The 17278-nt window shown below is 38.1% G+C and overlaps 1 protein-coding gene across 2 annotated transcripts; it reads right to left on the bottom strand.

Moving 5' to 3' along the window:
* Positions 1-2530: 2530 nt before the first annotated feature.
* LOC114360893 (uncharacterized) lies at positions 2531-17049 on the bottom strand. Of its 2 annotated transcripts, XM_028315749.1 has the most exons (4): positions 16903-17049; positions 13455-13566; positions 9651-9825; positions 2531-9617 (listed from the first exon to the last, which is right to left on the bottom strand). In XM_028315749.1, the coding sequence occupies exons 2-4, from the start codon at positions 13564-13566 to the stop codon at positions 2588-2590; spliced, it is 7317 nt and encodes a 2438-aa protein (XP_028171550.1). In that variant the 5' UTR covers positions 16903-17049; the 3' UTR covers positions 2531-2587. The 2 variants fall into 2 exon arrangements, with proteins under 2 accessions (XP_028171550.1, XP_028171549.1); XM_028315748.1 differs by having other exon boundaries at positions 2531-9825.
* Positions 17050-17278: the final 229 nt, after the last annotated feature.

Genomic DNA, 17278 nt, shown 5'->3' with positions numbered 1-17278 from the left:
GAGTAAATCAAATCAAATCAAATCAAATATATTTATTTTGCGAACATGGGTAAATACAAACAGAGTAAATACAAATGAGTAGGTCATCTTCATAGAAACGCACCGAGCGCGGTTTGTATGTGAGCGCGCCAATACGTATGCGGCGCGCACGCACACACTGACAAAATTCGGCTAATCCCCGCTAAATTTTCACATACATACCGCGCTCAGTGCGTTTCTATGAAGATAACCTACTCATTTGTATTTTCTCTGTTACTATGTCTCACAGTGCCCGTGGACGCACAGGGTTACACACGAACCAATCACAGAGCTCTATTTAACGCTGTGCGTTAGATATGCCTAATATCACCTAAGCAAGCATCGTTTGTGAACACAGGCGTTGTGTATCAAACTGAAAATTGATACATTTTGAATTTTAAACTTACTTCTTTTAAAACAGTTTTTGTTAATTTCAATATCGTATTTATTTTTATGACAATTTGAAGGCATTTCTTTATGTTTCCATTTGCATTCATAGATTTTTACAAATTTTGTGACAATAAAACTTAATAAATAATGCCATGTATGGCAACATTTACATACGAAATTCGACAACATTACTGGCAACATCGAAGACAATGTGGATAAAAACTAACAACATAGTTGCTGTTTAAATTCAACACACTTATTAATAACTTATATAAATTAACTTATAATTATTATAATAAAAAGGTCCCTTTCTTACTTGGTAGTGAGCAGGTTTTTAGAGATTTTCACTTTAAATAAAACATGAAGTAAATGACTATTTAATTATATGGCTAATACTTTGAGTAAATGCCAGTTATTACAGTTGACAGTTACAAAATTGAAGTTGACAGTTACTAATTGTAAGTAGACGGTTACTTATAATAAGTTGACAGTTACTACACAAACAATGTAAGTAGACAGTTACTAAACGTAAGTAGACAGTTACTAAACGAATGTTGACAGTTACTTAATATAAGTATACGGTTACTTATTATAAGTTGACAGTTACTAAACGTAAGATGACAGTTATTTAATGTAGGTTGACAGTTACTAAACGTAAGTTGACAGTTACTTAATGTAGGTTGACATACACTAAAACGTGTGTTCACCAGTTCTAATTTGTTTTAGTCGCTGCTAAGTTAAGCTTCGGCCAAACCAAAGCGTTCAGATGCGTTCACGGCGTTGATCAGACGGTATCAACGTGTTTACATTGACGCGTCCTGTCATTGGCCGCGGCGTCAGATCAGATCGCGCTTGTCACTTTGACGTTTCTGATTTAAAAATGGCGGATTTTTTTCTATGGTATTCGTCTGAAACGCGAACGCGCGTAGTGATCGCGGATGCAAACTGAACGCGTTGGTTTGTCCGAACCTTTAAGTACTTATATTTATCTCAAGATGGCGCCCACTACTGTAAGTCAGGAATTAAGTAAAGCACATAATATTATGCACAAAATGCCATAGAGCCCACATAAGTCAGACGCGTACTTTCCTTACAATTTGACTGTCATCTATCTTCGGCATACACTGACAGCTGTCAAAAGAACCCTAAAATAGGTCATTGGCAATATATTTTCCACCCTAAATTCATCCTTAAGAAAATGCAAGATACAACCCGGTCGAGTTGACTGCGCACCAGGCAGCTGTGACGTCACATCTCCGCTCTGGTATACAGGGTGGAAACGATAAGTGATCTCACTCGATTATTTCTAAACTATACCAGATATCGAAAAACTAGTTACTGATCCTGAAAGTGCTTCACGAGCTCTTTTAAATGGTACCAATAATAGGTTACAGAATAAACGGGATCTATCCGAAAATCCAATGTTTCCAGCTTCCATACTAAATGTATGCCAACCACTCAATATTAGAAGTGTAATTTTTTTAAAACTTAAAATAAACTCGTAAATTGCATTCTCATTTAAAATAATTTATGGAAAACATTAGTTTTAGGCTTTATTTGCTATAAAATTTGCTATAATATTATCAAGAGATGAGTGCCATATCTGTGATAGTAATAAATGTATGGAAGATGGAAACATTGATTGATTGATTGAAAAATTTTTTTCTGGAACCTAATATTAATACTATTGGATAGAGCTCGTGAAGCACTTTTAGGATCAGTAACCAGTTTTACGATATCTTTTGTAGTTTTTAATATTATGACGCTGTACCAAATGTATGGAAGCCGGAAACATTGAATTTTCGGATAGATCCAGTTTATTCTTTAACCTATTATTGGTACCGTTTGATAGAGCTCATGAAGCACTTTCAGGATCAGTAACTAGTTTTTTGATATCTCGTATAGTTTAGAAATAATCGAGTGAGATCACTTATCGTTTCCACCCTGTAGACGGGGCAAACGCGGTGTGCGGGTGAGAGCGAGGAAGTCGCATTCCAACGAGGTGCGCAGTTGCTCGATCAGATTGTAAGTAGTTTGCTTTTCAATACTTATTGTTGAGTAAGTTTCCCTCTATGGCGAATGTAACCCGCATTTACGTTAACCGAAAGTTGCTTTAGTTCTGCCTCAAGAAACAAGTAAAGCACATTTTTAACGTCTTAAACTTAAAATTAAATAATAATTACGCATGAGAATGGTGCGGTAACATATCATTATTATACTTCTCCCCGCAAACACAGCAGGTGAACATACCACAGGTTATTTGCAAGTGAAGTTCATTTAAAATGGACGCTGGATAGCTCTTTTTACAAATAGGACAGTCTTTCAACGCGTCCAAATGGTCTAAGTCCTCATGGAAGTCTTTTGCTCGTCTACTAACAAATTTTTCAGGACAATACGCACAGGAGTATCCATTTTCAGTCGAATCGTTCGTTTCACTTACATTCCCTGCGCCTTCATTTGATTTTCGGGCGCCTTCATTTGATTTCCGAGCGCCTTCGTTTGATTTCCGAACGCCTTCATTTGATTTTCGGACGCCTTCATTTGAATTCCGAACGCATTCATTAGATTTTCGAGCGCCTTTATTTGATTTTCGGACGCCTTCATTCGAATTCCGAACGCCTTCATTTGTTTGTAATCTAACATCAGTACTGTCATTTTCTTCTTTCACTTCAGCGAAAGATTCTTTAAAATCAGCAATAGATTCCTTCACGTCAGCCAAAGAAGGTATATTGACCATCACATTTTTATTATCACTATCTAATTCCGTTTTAGTTTCTAAATTATTAGTATCACTTATTATTACAGTGTCCCTCGAATCGTCACTCAATTCTATCGCATGACTTTGAGAAACTTCAGCAGAATCAACCACGGCATCATCTGTAGTCGTGCTTATCAAGCGAGACTGGACCTTGTCTTTAGCGTAATAGATATCAATCTTCGGCACCTTGTCCTCCTCCGTCTTAGGTCGGTATTCCTCTATCAAAACTTTGTCAAACTCAAAATCTGTCTTATGGTGTTTTCGGATATGAGTGTTCAGAGATACGATCCTAAATTGGAAACTGCATAATTTGCATTCTATGTATTCTTTGGGGTCCATTGGCGTGTGTTTAATGATGTGTTTGTAGCAAGTGGCTTGGGTAAGGAAGTAAACGTTGCATGTCCCACATTTGTAAAGTTTTGTGGAACTCGCAGTAGTTTTTGCATTCTGTTGTTCATCTGTATCCTCTGGATCGTCAGTTTTAATTTTCTTCTCCGAGCTACTTTGCGGTAAATCATCATTAAACCCAAACTCATGCCTCCTATACTTGCCAATACTGGTATCTATCACGAAATCTTCTAGACGCAGCGAGTGGGTCCTATGGTGAACGCGTTGATGCATTTTCAGGCCTACGTGGGAGAAAGTCAACCCACAATCGGAGCAAGCCATCGGTCTCGCTCCATGGACTCCTCTCACCATATGCGCCACTCCGGTCCTCGAATTCAGAAAGTGGTAACCACATTCCAAGCATTTGTACAACTTGTTAACACTATCAGATTCGTCGTCAATGTCTTGTATCAAAAATACACCTGACGTTCTACCAACGTGGTGCTCTTTATGGTTTCCCATAGAGTTTCTGGTGATCGTCAAACCGCAAACTTTGCAAGTTTCTTTAAGGCTAACGCATCTGTGTTCATCCTCAAAATGCATATCCAATCTTCTTAAGCTGAGAAAAATGACGTCGCATTTTTTGCAGTTATAATAAATTATGTCTTTCGTTCGGTCATTCTCAGACGCATTGGATTCCTGAGGTTGAATTTCTTCTTGTTTTTCAAGTCCGTTTTCCGTTTCGTCAGGTTCGGAATCGTTTTGCACTGATTCGCTAAATTCAACGTTATCATTTATGATGTTTGCTATACATTTAACGTTAGCAATCATTCTATTATGATGCTTTTCTTTGTGTAACATAAGCGAGCTGTGGTTGAATGGCAAATCGCAGAGCGTGCATATGTACTTTTTGATGTCATGATTGAGAGCCGCTAAATGTTTTTTCAAGCTCATTGCTTTCGTGAAATGTATACCGCACACGTGACACTTATACAGATCTATCACTACTTCTCGGGTTTTAGGGGCGATTGGTTTACTGGATACCCGATTAAATCGTCTTTCAGCGACGTTATTGTATTCATATATAGCTAGATCTTCAATAGTCAATTTCTGAACTTCGTGATGTAATTTAACGTGTTTGAATAGAGATTGCGGCATAAATTCTAAACCGCAGTGTGAACAGGGCACTGCGCGTTCCGGTTTGCAAGCGTTTAACTGGATATGCTTCTCCACCGAGTTCCGTTTCAAGAAATGAGTGCCGCAAAGACCACACCTGTAAACATTCTTGTCGTCATCAACTAAGTCAGCTGTCACTGGATCGTCAGTTGTCAAATTGGCATCCGATTCAGAATATTCCGCGTCCCTAGCTGCAGATTCGTCCATTTGCTCGCTCACATCAAGTTTGGTATCGTTGATAGTCACAATGCGACAGGGCTTGCTCAAATCGGACGATGTTTTGTGCGACTCCCTGTGATTTTTGATTTCAGACGCGTGGAACTCCAAATCGCATTCGTCGCATAGAGTGCCTTTAATATTGTTTGGATCACAGCATTTGTTATGCTTCAAGACGCGAGATTCATTCATAAACAAGCACTTGCACGAACCGCATCTGTAGAATGTAACGGTAGGTATAGTTTTAACCTCAATAGTGCCTTTTCCGTAGCTGTGGTGGTTGCAAAGGTGACTAACCAGATGTATTGTGGGGAAAAGAAGACCACATTTGCTACAATTGTCTGCAGGTATATCGTGATCCGGAGAACACACAGTGAAGTGTTTTTCTATAGTCTTATGGGATATAAAGTGTAAACCGCACGAGCATTTGTATACGGTGGACACTTTCTCCACAGATTTGTTACTCCCTTCGGCAGAATTTTCCGAATTTTTGGATTTCGATATTGGTATGACAGTGATCTTCCCTCGGGTCATGGTTTTGTGTCTAACGTGCTTCTTCATATGGTCAAATAGGTTGTGGACTGAGAATTTGAGCTTGCATTTCGCACACGACCTGATATGCTGAGCAGGAGTGCAGATGTCATGCCGATTGGAAGTGACACACACCTCACAGTTCTCGCATCTATAGTAAACGAATTCAGACTCTCTGGTCGTTGCACACTTGTGTTTATTTAAAAAGATCGTAGCTTTTGAACTAGAACCGCATTTTTTACACCAATACTTGTGATTTTTAAACTCAATGTTATTTTCTGTATTCGTCGACTCGTCGTCATTTATCTTTAATATATTCTCATTCGCGGACTCAATTTTATCTTTGCTTACTAATATCTTTTGGTTCGTCGATCCCACTTCATCTTTCTTCAATATCTTTTGTTTCGTCGATTCCATTTCATCTTTCTTCAATGTCTTTTGTTTCGTCGACACCTCATCCTTACTCTTTAATATCTTTTGGTTCTTAAATCGGACCACTTTGATGCACTGTCTGTTGTGTTTTTTGTTTTCCATGTGCCAAGCTTTATGGTTCTTTATTCCGACGAAATAGAACGTCAAATCGCATATCTTGCAAGTACTGCGATAGGATTTTTTGGAGCAAAAGGCGTGATTCTTAACATAGCTTAGCGTAGTGGAACAGAGCTTACAGAATTGACATTGGTATACCACTAGTTTCTTCGAGATTGGTTTAGGTTTAAGTTTGGGTTTAGATACGGGAGGCGGGCGAACTCCCAGCTCTTTTCTGCGTCTGCTTATCGATTTTAAGAATAGTTTTCTTTCCTCTTTGCTCTCCGAACTCGTTTTGCGCGACAACGGCACGACTACGATGTCATTTTTAGTCGCGTCCTTATACGTTTCGTGCCAAAGCCGATGCAAAGCGTAGCTTTTGGGGGTGAACAAATATTTGCATATACGACATCGTTGATTCCGAGGGAGGCACGTAGGGTGTGGCACCCAAAACGAGTAGCACACTTTGCACTTTTTGCATTGATGCAATTTACACACCGGTCGCTTTTCTTCGCCATCTTTGACCGGCCTTCTGAGTAAACACTTGTTGTCTATCGCCACAATTTTGATCTGCCTTTTAGTTACATCCTTATTCCGCTTATGCCACTTCCTATGGTCTTTCAAGTCTGCCGCAGGTATGTCTAAATGGCACTTCTTGCATTTGACTAGCTCCTCACTCGTTAAACACTTGTGTCGCAGTATGGGCTCGGCATTTGACGAGCAACACATGCAAATGTTGCATTGATAGAATACGCCACTTTTGATGGAGCCAACAATCGTTTTCGGCTGGAATTCCGCAGCTTCTGCGTCAACTTGCAACTTCTTATTGAACTCTTTGTCTGCTACATCGTTAAATGCGACTATTCTAAAAGAATTCGCGGTGATATTAGGCGTCGAATGCAGTTTTTCGTGGTTGTCCCTTGCGTTCTGCGTACTAAAGGGTATGGCGCAGAATTCGCAACTGAAAGCCTTCCTGTGTGGTAAATTGTCTGCAGGCGCACAAGTTGTCGCATGGTTGTATATGGAGTGCGGATCGACGTACAGTTTGCACGTCTCACATTTGTATATAGTTAATTCTGGGGGTCCATTCAATATGAGTCTCATTTTCACAAAGCGCGTCACATACATACTACGCGACACAATCTGGTGCACTTCTGCATCTGATAGCGTGCCAAAGAGCTTCAACCAGTCTTCGTTGAGTAGATTTTTGTAGTCATATTCCACAGCTTTGAATGAGTCCCGCGTTATTTTCGGTGAATGAAGCTGCTTGTGTCGCTTGTAACAACTTTCTTCCAGCCTCAAGACACAAATGTCGCAGCTCAACGTTGTCGTATCGTGTATATTGTTGTAATGGTTCTGACAATGCACTACAACATCGTCATATGAATCTGTAGCGACTTGGCAAGTCTTACAAAAGTAAAGAATATTCCAAGTGGAAGCGAGGGTTTCGTATCTTTTAATCAATTCGTTCACCTCGGCATCCTCTTTCAAATATTTATGGTGGAGTAGATGCACTTTGAACACGGATTCGGAGAACTTTTTCTTGCAATGCTTGCAAGTTTTCGAACTACCGCACTGGTGGTTGGCTAAGTAGTACGTTTCACAATCTTCGCATTTGGGATAGTCCGGAATATGCGGCACTATGGGCTTGTTATCTTCTAGGTTGACGAATGTGAAATCTCTTAATTTCGCGTTTGATTGTTTATGCAATTCTTCATGTGAATTCATAGGGATTCCCCCAAAGAACAAAAGGCCGCAGAATTCGCAATTCCGTTTGCTGGTGTACCGTTTGCACTCGCCAGTGGAATGGAAGCCACGAGACGTTTTCATGCAGGTGTGACATTTCTCACAATACATAAATTCGTATTTGTCTAGCTTCGGAATTTTAGTCGGAGTCGAATGTTCTGAATCTTGTTGCTTTCGCTTAAGATTTTTTTGAGTGGGCTTTTCTGGGTCTTTAAGTTTATCTTTTAGTGGACTCATTTGTTCCGGGACTTTTTGGGGAGTCAAATCTTCATCAGGCAAGACGTCGTCTACAAAAATGAAGTCCGCTTTGGTTTTATGTTTGCTATGATTACTCATATGCGATAATATATCGCTCACGTCTATATCGCACAGTTTGCAACGCACCGACGAAGATGTTCCTGTACAAACGGGTGTGTGCGCCTGAATCTTTTTGATTTCGAAATACACCGCGCACTTTTGACACCAAAACAGCATTTTTGAGTTCATATTCCCAGTAATTGGGTATGTTCGGAACGCGTCGTTATACTTATGTTGGTGTTCGTGAATCTTCATGTCTCTTAGACGGAATTGCTTGCAGCAAACGTCGCATTGGTAGCGTGAAATCATCGTGAGTTCAACGCAGGAAATGTGTAAAATCGCGGACCAACACGTCACGAAGTTAATGTTACATTTGTCGCAGTTAAAAACACAACTTTTCGGCACCAAATTGTCGTTGATTTTAATCTTTTCCGGCACTTTTATCGGAAATTGCGGTTGTGGTTTTTCTATGTCACGTTTTAAAGTTTGCGATTTTATTTTGAGTAACTTTTGGATGTCTTTTCTGCTGGTTATACGTTTAATTGTATTCTCACCCGGGTGAAAACGTTTCTGATGACGTTTTATGCTTCCCAACGAAGCAAAGAAATTCTTACACTTAATACACTTAAACTTCACTTTAGACCGAGGCTTTTCATCACCCACTTTAGAAACTGTGCTAACCGAACTCGATTCTATGTGTTGAATCCTTTGGTCATTTTCTGGTTCTTCTGTTTCACTTGATATCACTTTTTCCTTCGGAATTTCCAACAAGTCTTTTAACAACGAACCTCTTGGCTCGAAATTGTCTCTCTCTATATGCATCATTCTTACATGACTGTTAAACCGTTTCAAATGCGTAAACCTCCCTTTGCAAATTTTACAAACGCCGTTAAAAATCATTTTTTCGTAGTTGCCTTCTTCCGTCATTTCATGTACCATTCTCATGTGCACTTTGAACCATCTTATATCTAAATATGCTGAGTTGCATAGCTTACACGAGAACACTATGCGTTGACTAGTACTTGTACAATCGTTATACTTTACAGGGGTTGGTTGAGGCGTAGTATTCATAGGTAGAATATCATAGAGATGCTGTATCAGCGCTATTTGACTAGGGAAATAAGTTTTGCAATGTTCACAGTACTGGGGGGCGTTTTCAGGTTTTTCTTCAACTGTGGGGCTTTCAGATTCGGAATCTTCGGGGCTGTCTAACGCTACTAAGAACGAATGAGCGACCATATTGTGGGCGTCTAATGCATTTTGTGTTGCAAAAAGAGTCATACACTCCTTGCAATAGCAGTCACTGTTTTCTAAACGTTCTTTCCAGTCTTCTAAAGACACATACGCACCGTTTATGTCTCTAGTTGGTCGTTTGCAAGGCTTTGTGCCTAGAATGATTTTGTTCTTGTAATGGTATATCTCGTCTGAAAGATCTGGTATGTATTCTTCTGCCTCTGGTGCCTCAATTTCAGATTCTTGGAAACTTTCACAGTTCATCAATTCTTCTTCATGGTCGCCTAATTCTTCATCGTTATAATATTCTTCGAAAACCTCTTGGTGGTTAGATTCTTCTGGGTTTGCTGTCACGCTGAAGTTGTCTAACTCTTGGTTATGTAGATCTTCTTGGTTGTTCAGGTCTTGGTTATGTAATTCTTCTTGGTCGCCCAGGTTATAATTGTTGTCTTCCTGGTTTAAATCTTCTTGGTTGTCCAGATTATAATTGTTTTCTTGGTTTTCTGATTCTTCTGGATTATCTGTTTGGTTATAGCTAGTTTGTTCTTGATCTTCATTCGTGTAGTACTTGTATTGATCGTAGCTGTCGTATGAAACTGCTGATTCTGTAAACATTGTTATTGGTTTAGATTAAAGCAAATGTTTTTAAACACTCCCAATAGGTGGACCGACGATCTGGAGAGGTAGCGGGAGGTGCCTGGATGCGAATGGCACAGGACTAGCGATGGGCGTTATTCGTTATCACGGGTTATTAAACAAGTGATCAGCCTGACCAGTGATCACTCGTTATCCAGAAACGCCTAAACTAGTTTTTTTCTTAACGTCATACAACGTTAGAATCTCTTCGTTATTCAACACGATTGTTTCCACAACGCTCTAAAGCTAAACTGAATTCACTCTTAAGCAAACAACATAAGGTAGATGTTCGGTTGACATAAAAAATAACGTGTTTCCCGCTTCGTTATGACAGATTTGAGGACAACGTCGTACATTGACGATTTTTAAACATATTTTTTGTAACCTAAAGGAGTAAAGCGAGTAATGTATGGTGTCCAATTAATAAGGATCGCAACGAAACGAGTGCGTGTGCGAGTGAGAAAGCCATAGGACGTTAACATAAGTGTGGATGAAATAGGTATAATGTTCGTCGTACGTTAGATATTCAATTGAATTTGAGTCTTATTTTGAAGGTCATAAGTTCCTAAATGTCTTGCAGCTAACCAAACACCTAACGTTTTAATTATCACGCTTGCTTGAGAGTTGCGGAAATAACTTCGTTTAAAAAAAACTAGTTTTGAAAACGTTATTCGTGATTCGAAAACCGTCGCGTTTAGTTATTTCAAAAACCCATAACAACACATCTTTACACAGGACCGGTCTTTGTGGAAATCCTTAGGGGAGGCCTTTGTTCAGCTATGGACGTCTTTCGGTTGAAACGAACGAACGAACGAAATGTTTTTAAAACGTCTAGCATCAAGACAAATAAAAAAAAAGTTGCTCATTTGTAGACAGCAAGATAGATAGAATTGTAATTAAAAAAACGAAAAATAAAACATCTGAAATGGTGATTTACTGATTTTTTTCTATAGTCATCCATTAATCTATCATCTCCTTAGGTTTGGCTCGCTCATTTCGGGACACCCTGTGTATAAAATATTGATTTGACAAAACGTCGTTGACGTCTTTCCCGCACACCATAATCCGGGCCTTTTCAAGGCGAATAGGCACTTACAGGACAGATATGTACCATCCTAGACTGCATCTCACTTAACATCAGGTGCGATTGCAGCCTGCCTTGTCACCACATAAAAAAATGGCTGTGACATACGGACGGACAGACGGACGGACAGACGGACAGACAGACATGACGAATGTATAAGGGTTACGTTTTTTGCCATTTGGCTACGGAACCCTAAAAACAAAGTCTCCTTCCGCTGTCTGTCCCTATACAGGGTGTCCCGTAATGTAACGTCAAGCCGGAACTGGGTGTTGAGGCAAGTTATGCTGGTTATTAGAAAAATATAAAAAAAAATCTATGTGGCATATTTTCAAAATAATGGGCATTTAAAAAAAATCAAAAATTTCTACTCCAGGTAACGGTCTTTTTACTCGTGTTGCCACAAATCTTCACTTTTTCCAATTTTTTTTTTGTTATGTAACCCTGAATAATGCTTCTCTAAATTGTTATCAAAATTACAAAACCAGCTGCTCCAGCTTGGATGAAAAAAATACATTTTTCCCAAAAAAAATTTCAAAATAAAAATTTTGCCTAGTTTAAACTGACTGTACTGAAAAAAAATTTTACTACGCGAGTGTGGCAAGTGACGTCATAATTTGGCGCATTTAGTAAGGATTCCAAAATGGTATAACACTTGGTAAATTCTTTCTGTAATTGACGACAATTTTTGGTTTTTTGGAAATAATCCCGTTTTTAACTTTATCTACCTTGGTTAAAAATTATTATTCTAATGTGCCCAAAATTCAAGTTTCTGGCTTGAATGAGGTGGAGAAGCCATTTTAAAAGGTATGAGCGGGACGGAGAGGGCCATCTTACCAAGCAGGGATGTTATGGATATCCGTAACCGTAACCGAAACTATCGGATATCCGAAATAAAAAAATATCCATAACCGTAACCGAAACTGATTCAAAAGTTACAGATAGTTTCGGATAAAGGCGGAGTCTAAGGGTACAATTATTCCAAACTGCAAAACTCTATGAAATCTGCAGTATACACGCCGCAGCGGCAATGCCGCGCTGCCGATTTCATAGAGTTTTGCAGTTTGCGGTCTGCGGCCCGTCTTGGAATTGTACCTTAAATCTTAATATTTGTTACCAACTTGTCTGGCATTCCCTGGCACCATCTAATATGCCAGCCTGTTTAACCTTTATCATACATAGGTGTCGTCTTAGTTGGTACATAAAGTAGCTATGTGGGTCACGCAGCATCTTGCTATTTGAATTATACCTACATTTTTGAAATTCTAATAATTCCGTAACCGAAATTATCCGAAACTTTCGGATAATCTGAAATGATTTCATATCCGTGACCGTAACCGAAACCGGTATAATATTATTCTAATATCCGTAACCGTATCCATAACCGAAACTTCATATCCTTATTATCCCTGTTACCAAGTACAAGTGCAGGCAGAGCAGGTAGTAACGGCGCGCACGCACGGGTGACTTTTGTCACAGTATGTCAACTACTAATTACTGTCATGGTGACAAAAGTTTCTGTGACTGACTGTACGGTAGTCAGTCACAGAAACTTGAATTTTGGGCACATTAGAATAATAATTTTTAACCAAGGTAGATAAAGTTAAAAACGGGATTATTTCCAAAAAACCAAAAATTGTCGACAATTGCAGCAAGAATTTACCAAGTGTTATACCATTTTGGAATCCTTACTAAATGCGCCAAATTATGACGTCACTTGCCACACTCGCGTAGTAAAATTTTTTTTCAGTACAGTCAGTTTAAACTAGGCAAAATTTTTATTTTGAAATTTTTTTGGGAATAATGTATTTTTTTTATCCAAACTGGAGCAGCTGGTTTTGTAATTTTGATAACAATTTAGAGAAGCATTATTCAGGGTTACATAACAAAAAAACAATTTGGAAAAAGTGAAGATTTGTGGCAACACGAGTAAAAAGACCGTCACCTGGAGTAGAAATTTTTGATTTTTTTTAAATGCCCATTATTTTGAAAATATGCCACATAGATTTTTTTTTATATTTTTCTGATAACCAGCATAACTTGCCTCAACACCCAGTTCCGGCTTGACGTTACATTACGGGACACCCTGTATATGCTTAGATCTTTTAAACTACGCAACGAATTTTGATGCGGTTTTTTTTAATAAATAGAGGGATTCAAGAGAAAGGTTTTAGAGGTATACTTAGCACCCGTGCGAAGCCGGGGCGGGTCGCTAGTTCTGCATAAAACATAACCGTCTGGCGCAGTCGGGTAAAAAAAGCTTTTATTAAAAAACTAGCTTTCCGCCCGCGGCTTCGCCCGCGTGGAATTTTGTCTGCCACAGAAAAACTTTATCGCGCGCGTCCCTGTTTCAAAAACCGAGATAAAAACTATCCTATGTCCTTTCCCGGGACTCAAAATATCTCTATGCGAAACATCAAAATCGGTTCAGTGGTTTAGGCGTGAAAGCAAGACAAACAGACAGAGTTACTTTCGCATTTATAATATTAGTATAGAATGTAAAGATATAGTTTTTACCTTCATACTGGTCCTCGTCAAGGTCAATGGGCTCGTCCTTGATCTGCAGCAGGCCCTGGATGCGAGGGTTGTCCAGGATGTCGTGCTCCTCGATGTCTATGTCGTCTGCCATCTGGAATTGATGTCAGACATCTGAAGTCTTAGTTCAGTTTTTCGTGACTGACACGTTCCTAGCACGGTCATGGTATGATATGGTGTAGTGCAGGGTTTCTTCTTCTCAGCACTTGCCAAATGTTGGTCTCGAAGCGCTGGTAGGGTAAAAAGATTATGAGACATGTAGAGGCTCCTTAAGAGCAAAATGACGATTTGTAAGAACTATTTATTAGTCTAAACAAATAAAGAAATTTTGACTTTGACTTTGACTTTCCGAATTTTTTTTTGCCAAGGAACCCTATCAATTAGGGTTCCTTGGCATATGGCATATACTTTTCCTAGCGGAACCCCCGTACTACTCCGCCCGCACGCCCTGCCCCTCCCTTGTGCGTAAACAAGTCGGTGCGCGCGAACAACGACGGTCACGAAACGTGGGATAATATTTTTTACGGAACCCTTGCGGCCTTTCCACGGAACCCCAGGGTTCCGCGGACCACCATTCGGGAACCGCTGGTGTAGTGGGTAGAGACCTTAAGGATAAATGTGTTACTGCATAAAAACTTAAGACAAATACATACAAGTTCAGTTTCAATAAAATTAAGACGCTAAAGTAAATAATTAATACCAAAACTACGCAAAATGTATTGTCTGTATCTTAGGTATCTATTTAAAAAGTGCTGACTATACTATTGTATATGTGTGTCAAACTACAACTACATTGATTGATATAATTAACTACTTACTAAGTATTATTTCTACATTGACCTAAAATAAGTAATTAATAAATTGCCAGTACAGGAAATTTTTCAATTTTATTTACATTACATAACAGTAGCGGTCCGCCCCGGGTGCCAAGCATCAGGGGGTGACAAAGTCGCGCAGATTAGTACTCACTGACGCATCTGCATGGCAAGGACGGTCGTGATGTCATGACAGGGGGGGTGCCATTCTGGGGTGCCTTAGGCTATAATTTATATTATNGGGGGGGGGGGGGGTGCCGCCCCGGGTGCCAACCTATGCTACGCCGCCACTGTTACATAATAATATAGAAATTCAATAATCAGTTATACAGGGTGTCTTGTACGGAACATCCCTGTAAGGGATTTGGGACATTTGGAACCTATTTAGGGTGGGTTGCACAATCTTACATTTACCATAATCAACGTCAAGTCAGTCAAACCATTACCGGTGATTTTGTATGGTCACCGGTAATGGTAATAGTTACGGTTAAAGTAAGGTGGTGCAACTTTGCCTATATGCCTACTAACATAACTAAATTGATTGCAAATGGCCTACTTTAATCCCTCACAAGGATATTCATTCACCCATTACAAGTCACCCTGTATACTTTTGTGAAAACTAATAATTGAATTCTAAACAACTTCATATAAATAATTCGCAAAGATATTACAAGGTTTTAAAATAATTTTAAGATAATAATTTAAAACTCAAAGAGGAACGAAAAGAATAAAAAAAATCTAAATAAATAAGTTAATATCCTTGTACATTTTACACTGTGCCTCTAGCCCTAAACTTAGCAAAGCTTGTATGGGTACTAGACAACGGATATAAACATACTTAAACACTTTTTTAAGGTACTTCTAGCTTAATTATGTGGTATTTATTTACCCGACTGTGAATATTTATGTGTTGTAGTCTGTGCACTTTTGCAGCACATAATGTGTATGTAAAAATTAACATTATGTGCCACAGTAAGTACATATTTAGCTTGTTATGCTGTCATCAATATTGGTATTTTAACATGTTTTAACCCATTATAGACTAGCGGTCCCATATGGTACCACTTTTTTGTGTGTTTTAATTTGGATCTATACATTAACACGTTAAAAGATGCAGTGCTCTGATTGATGCAAGTCGTAGCCAATAGATATGGTCTATGCTTCTAAGAATAAAAATAGACAGTTATTCTTTTCAGTTGTGTGTAATTGACAATTGAAGTGAGTGCATCAAATTTTTCTCTTAAAAATTGACGCGCCTTTCAAGTTAGTGATCATATTTTTTTTGGGTGACAGTGAAATACTAATTTTGTTAGAATCTTGTATTCTCCATAAGTGCTCTTATTGTGAAATGGTGTAAAATTACGTCGATATGTAATAATAATGGCAAATATTGCATGTCAAAATTACTGGTACCGTACGGTACCGCTAGCCGCTTACCGTGTCTTTTTAATTATTTTATGATTTTTAATTTTTACTATATTTATTGGGAAGTATGTGATATATTCAATGGTATATAAGGTAAACAGGAAGATAAAGTATAATAGTTTCCTATACTTTACAAAACCATGGGTTTTTATTTATTTTAGATGTAATTTATACGAAACATTGGCAGTTTTGGAGGACGATGAAGATCCCAAGACGAAGCAGATGTTCATGAACGAACTCAAGAAAATTGCAACTCTCCAACAATATTAGAGTATAGAAAATTTAACGTGGGGCTATGTGCAGCGTGCAATGCCAAGCTGCATTTCAAATTTTTGAATAGTCAAAGATAAAAATGAACATTACTTAAGCCAATAAACACCTTTTTTACATTTAATGTCACTCCTGTTATTTGCTTGTATATTAATACATTTTATAATAAAAATAAAATATATAATTTACCCTATTTTTATAAAGTCCATGATAAAGTTATGTTTTAACCGACTGACACGGTAAGAGGCTAGCGGTACCATATGGTACCAGCATTTTTTTTCTAGATTACAGGTCGGATATTTTTTTTAATGCTTGTATCGCATTATGTAGACCATAATTAAGAACATATTTCAAAAAAACAAAAATCTGACACTTCAAGAAAACTCAGTCTATAATGGGTTAAAGTTGAAGAAATCAGCTAAGCTATAAGTACCTAAAATAGAGTCAGTCTGGTACATCTGACAGGAGATAAGATGTAAATACAGTGTGGTAAATATCCATAACAAATGTTTTAATAATTTACTTAATAAATTTTTATGACACCTAATTGCTAGTTTTATTTAAATAAACCTGTTAATTCTACTCTTTCCTTACTGATGTGTTTAGCCCTAAGATAAAGGTATCAATATTTGATGAAAAGGTGAAAGGGACCAACCATAGTAGCTACAAAAAATGTTTTTGTTTGACTTACCTACTTTCACCAAATCAATTTTTAAAATTCATTTGTGCCTTTGAAATCCCTACCATAGTCTCTAAATGGATGTGTTAAGTCATAGTCTCTAAATGGATGTGTTAAGTCATAGTCAAGCTCAATTAAATATGGGAAATTCAACGAAATGTAAGAAATTAAAATTTAAATGCATTTTATTAGGTTGTTTGTACACACAGCAATGTTTTATAAAAACAATTGTTCTATTTACCTTGTATCAGCTTTTGTTGATCTTCATTAACTATCACAAACTAATGTGGTAATTTCGGTGGTAAGTACGAGTTCTTTTTAATTTTAATCATCAATTTAATATTCGGTGAGGTTACTTTTCAACGAAAAATGAATGATGAAATGAATGAACAAACACAGAGGAATGTGAATGGATGAGTGAATGTGCATGAATGAATGACAAGCTTTAGTGCTGCGACTTGATGAAAATAAATGACCATTCGAAATTTCAATTGATTTGCAGTTGGGTTAGTTTTTATTTTTCTAAGCTTAAAATAACTCAAGAACCAAAGACACATAAATAAACTTAATACTTTGTGCTTCACACATGTCATGATGATCATAATTTTATTGCTTAA

The sequence above is a fragment of the Ostrinia furnacalis genome, unplaced genomic scaffold (genome assembly GCF_004193835.3).
Source record: "Ostrinia furnacalis isolate ACB-3 unplaced genomic scaffold, ASM419383v2 OfSCF5230, whole genome shotgun sequence".
NCBI lineage: Eukaryota > Metazoa > Arthropoda > Insecta > Lepidoptera > Crambidae > Ostrinia > Ostrinia furnacalis.
The sequence above is the reverse complement of the archived record's forward strand: the minus strand, read 5'-3'. Positions and strand labels throughout refer to the sequence as shown.

Bases quoted from the DNA above. Each gene is read 5' to 3' on its own strand.
- LOC114360893 (XM_028315748.1), bottom strand. From the start codon at position 13,566: ATGGCAGACGACATAGACATCGAGGAGCACGACATCCTGGACAACCCT. The intron at 9,826-13,454 runs GTAAAAACTATA...CAATGTTTACAG, and splicing joins TGACGAGGACCAGTATGAAG to AATCAGCAGTTTCATACGAC.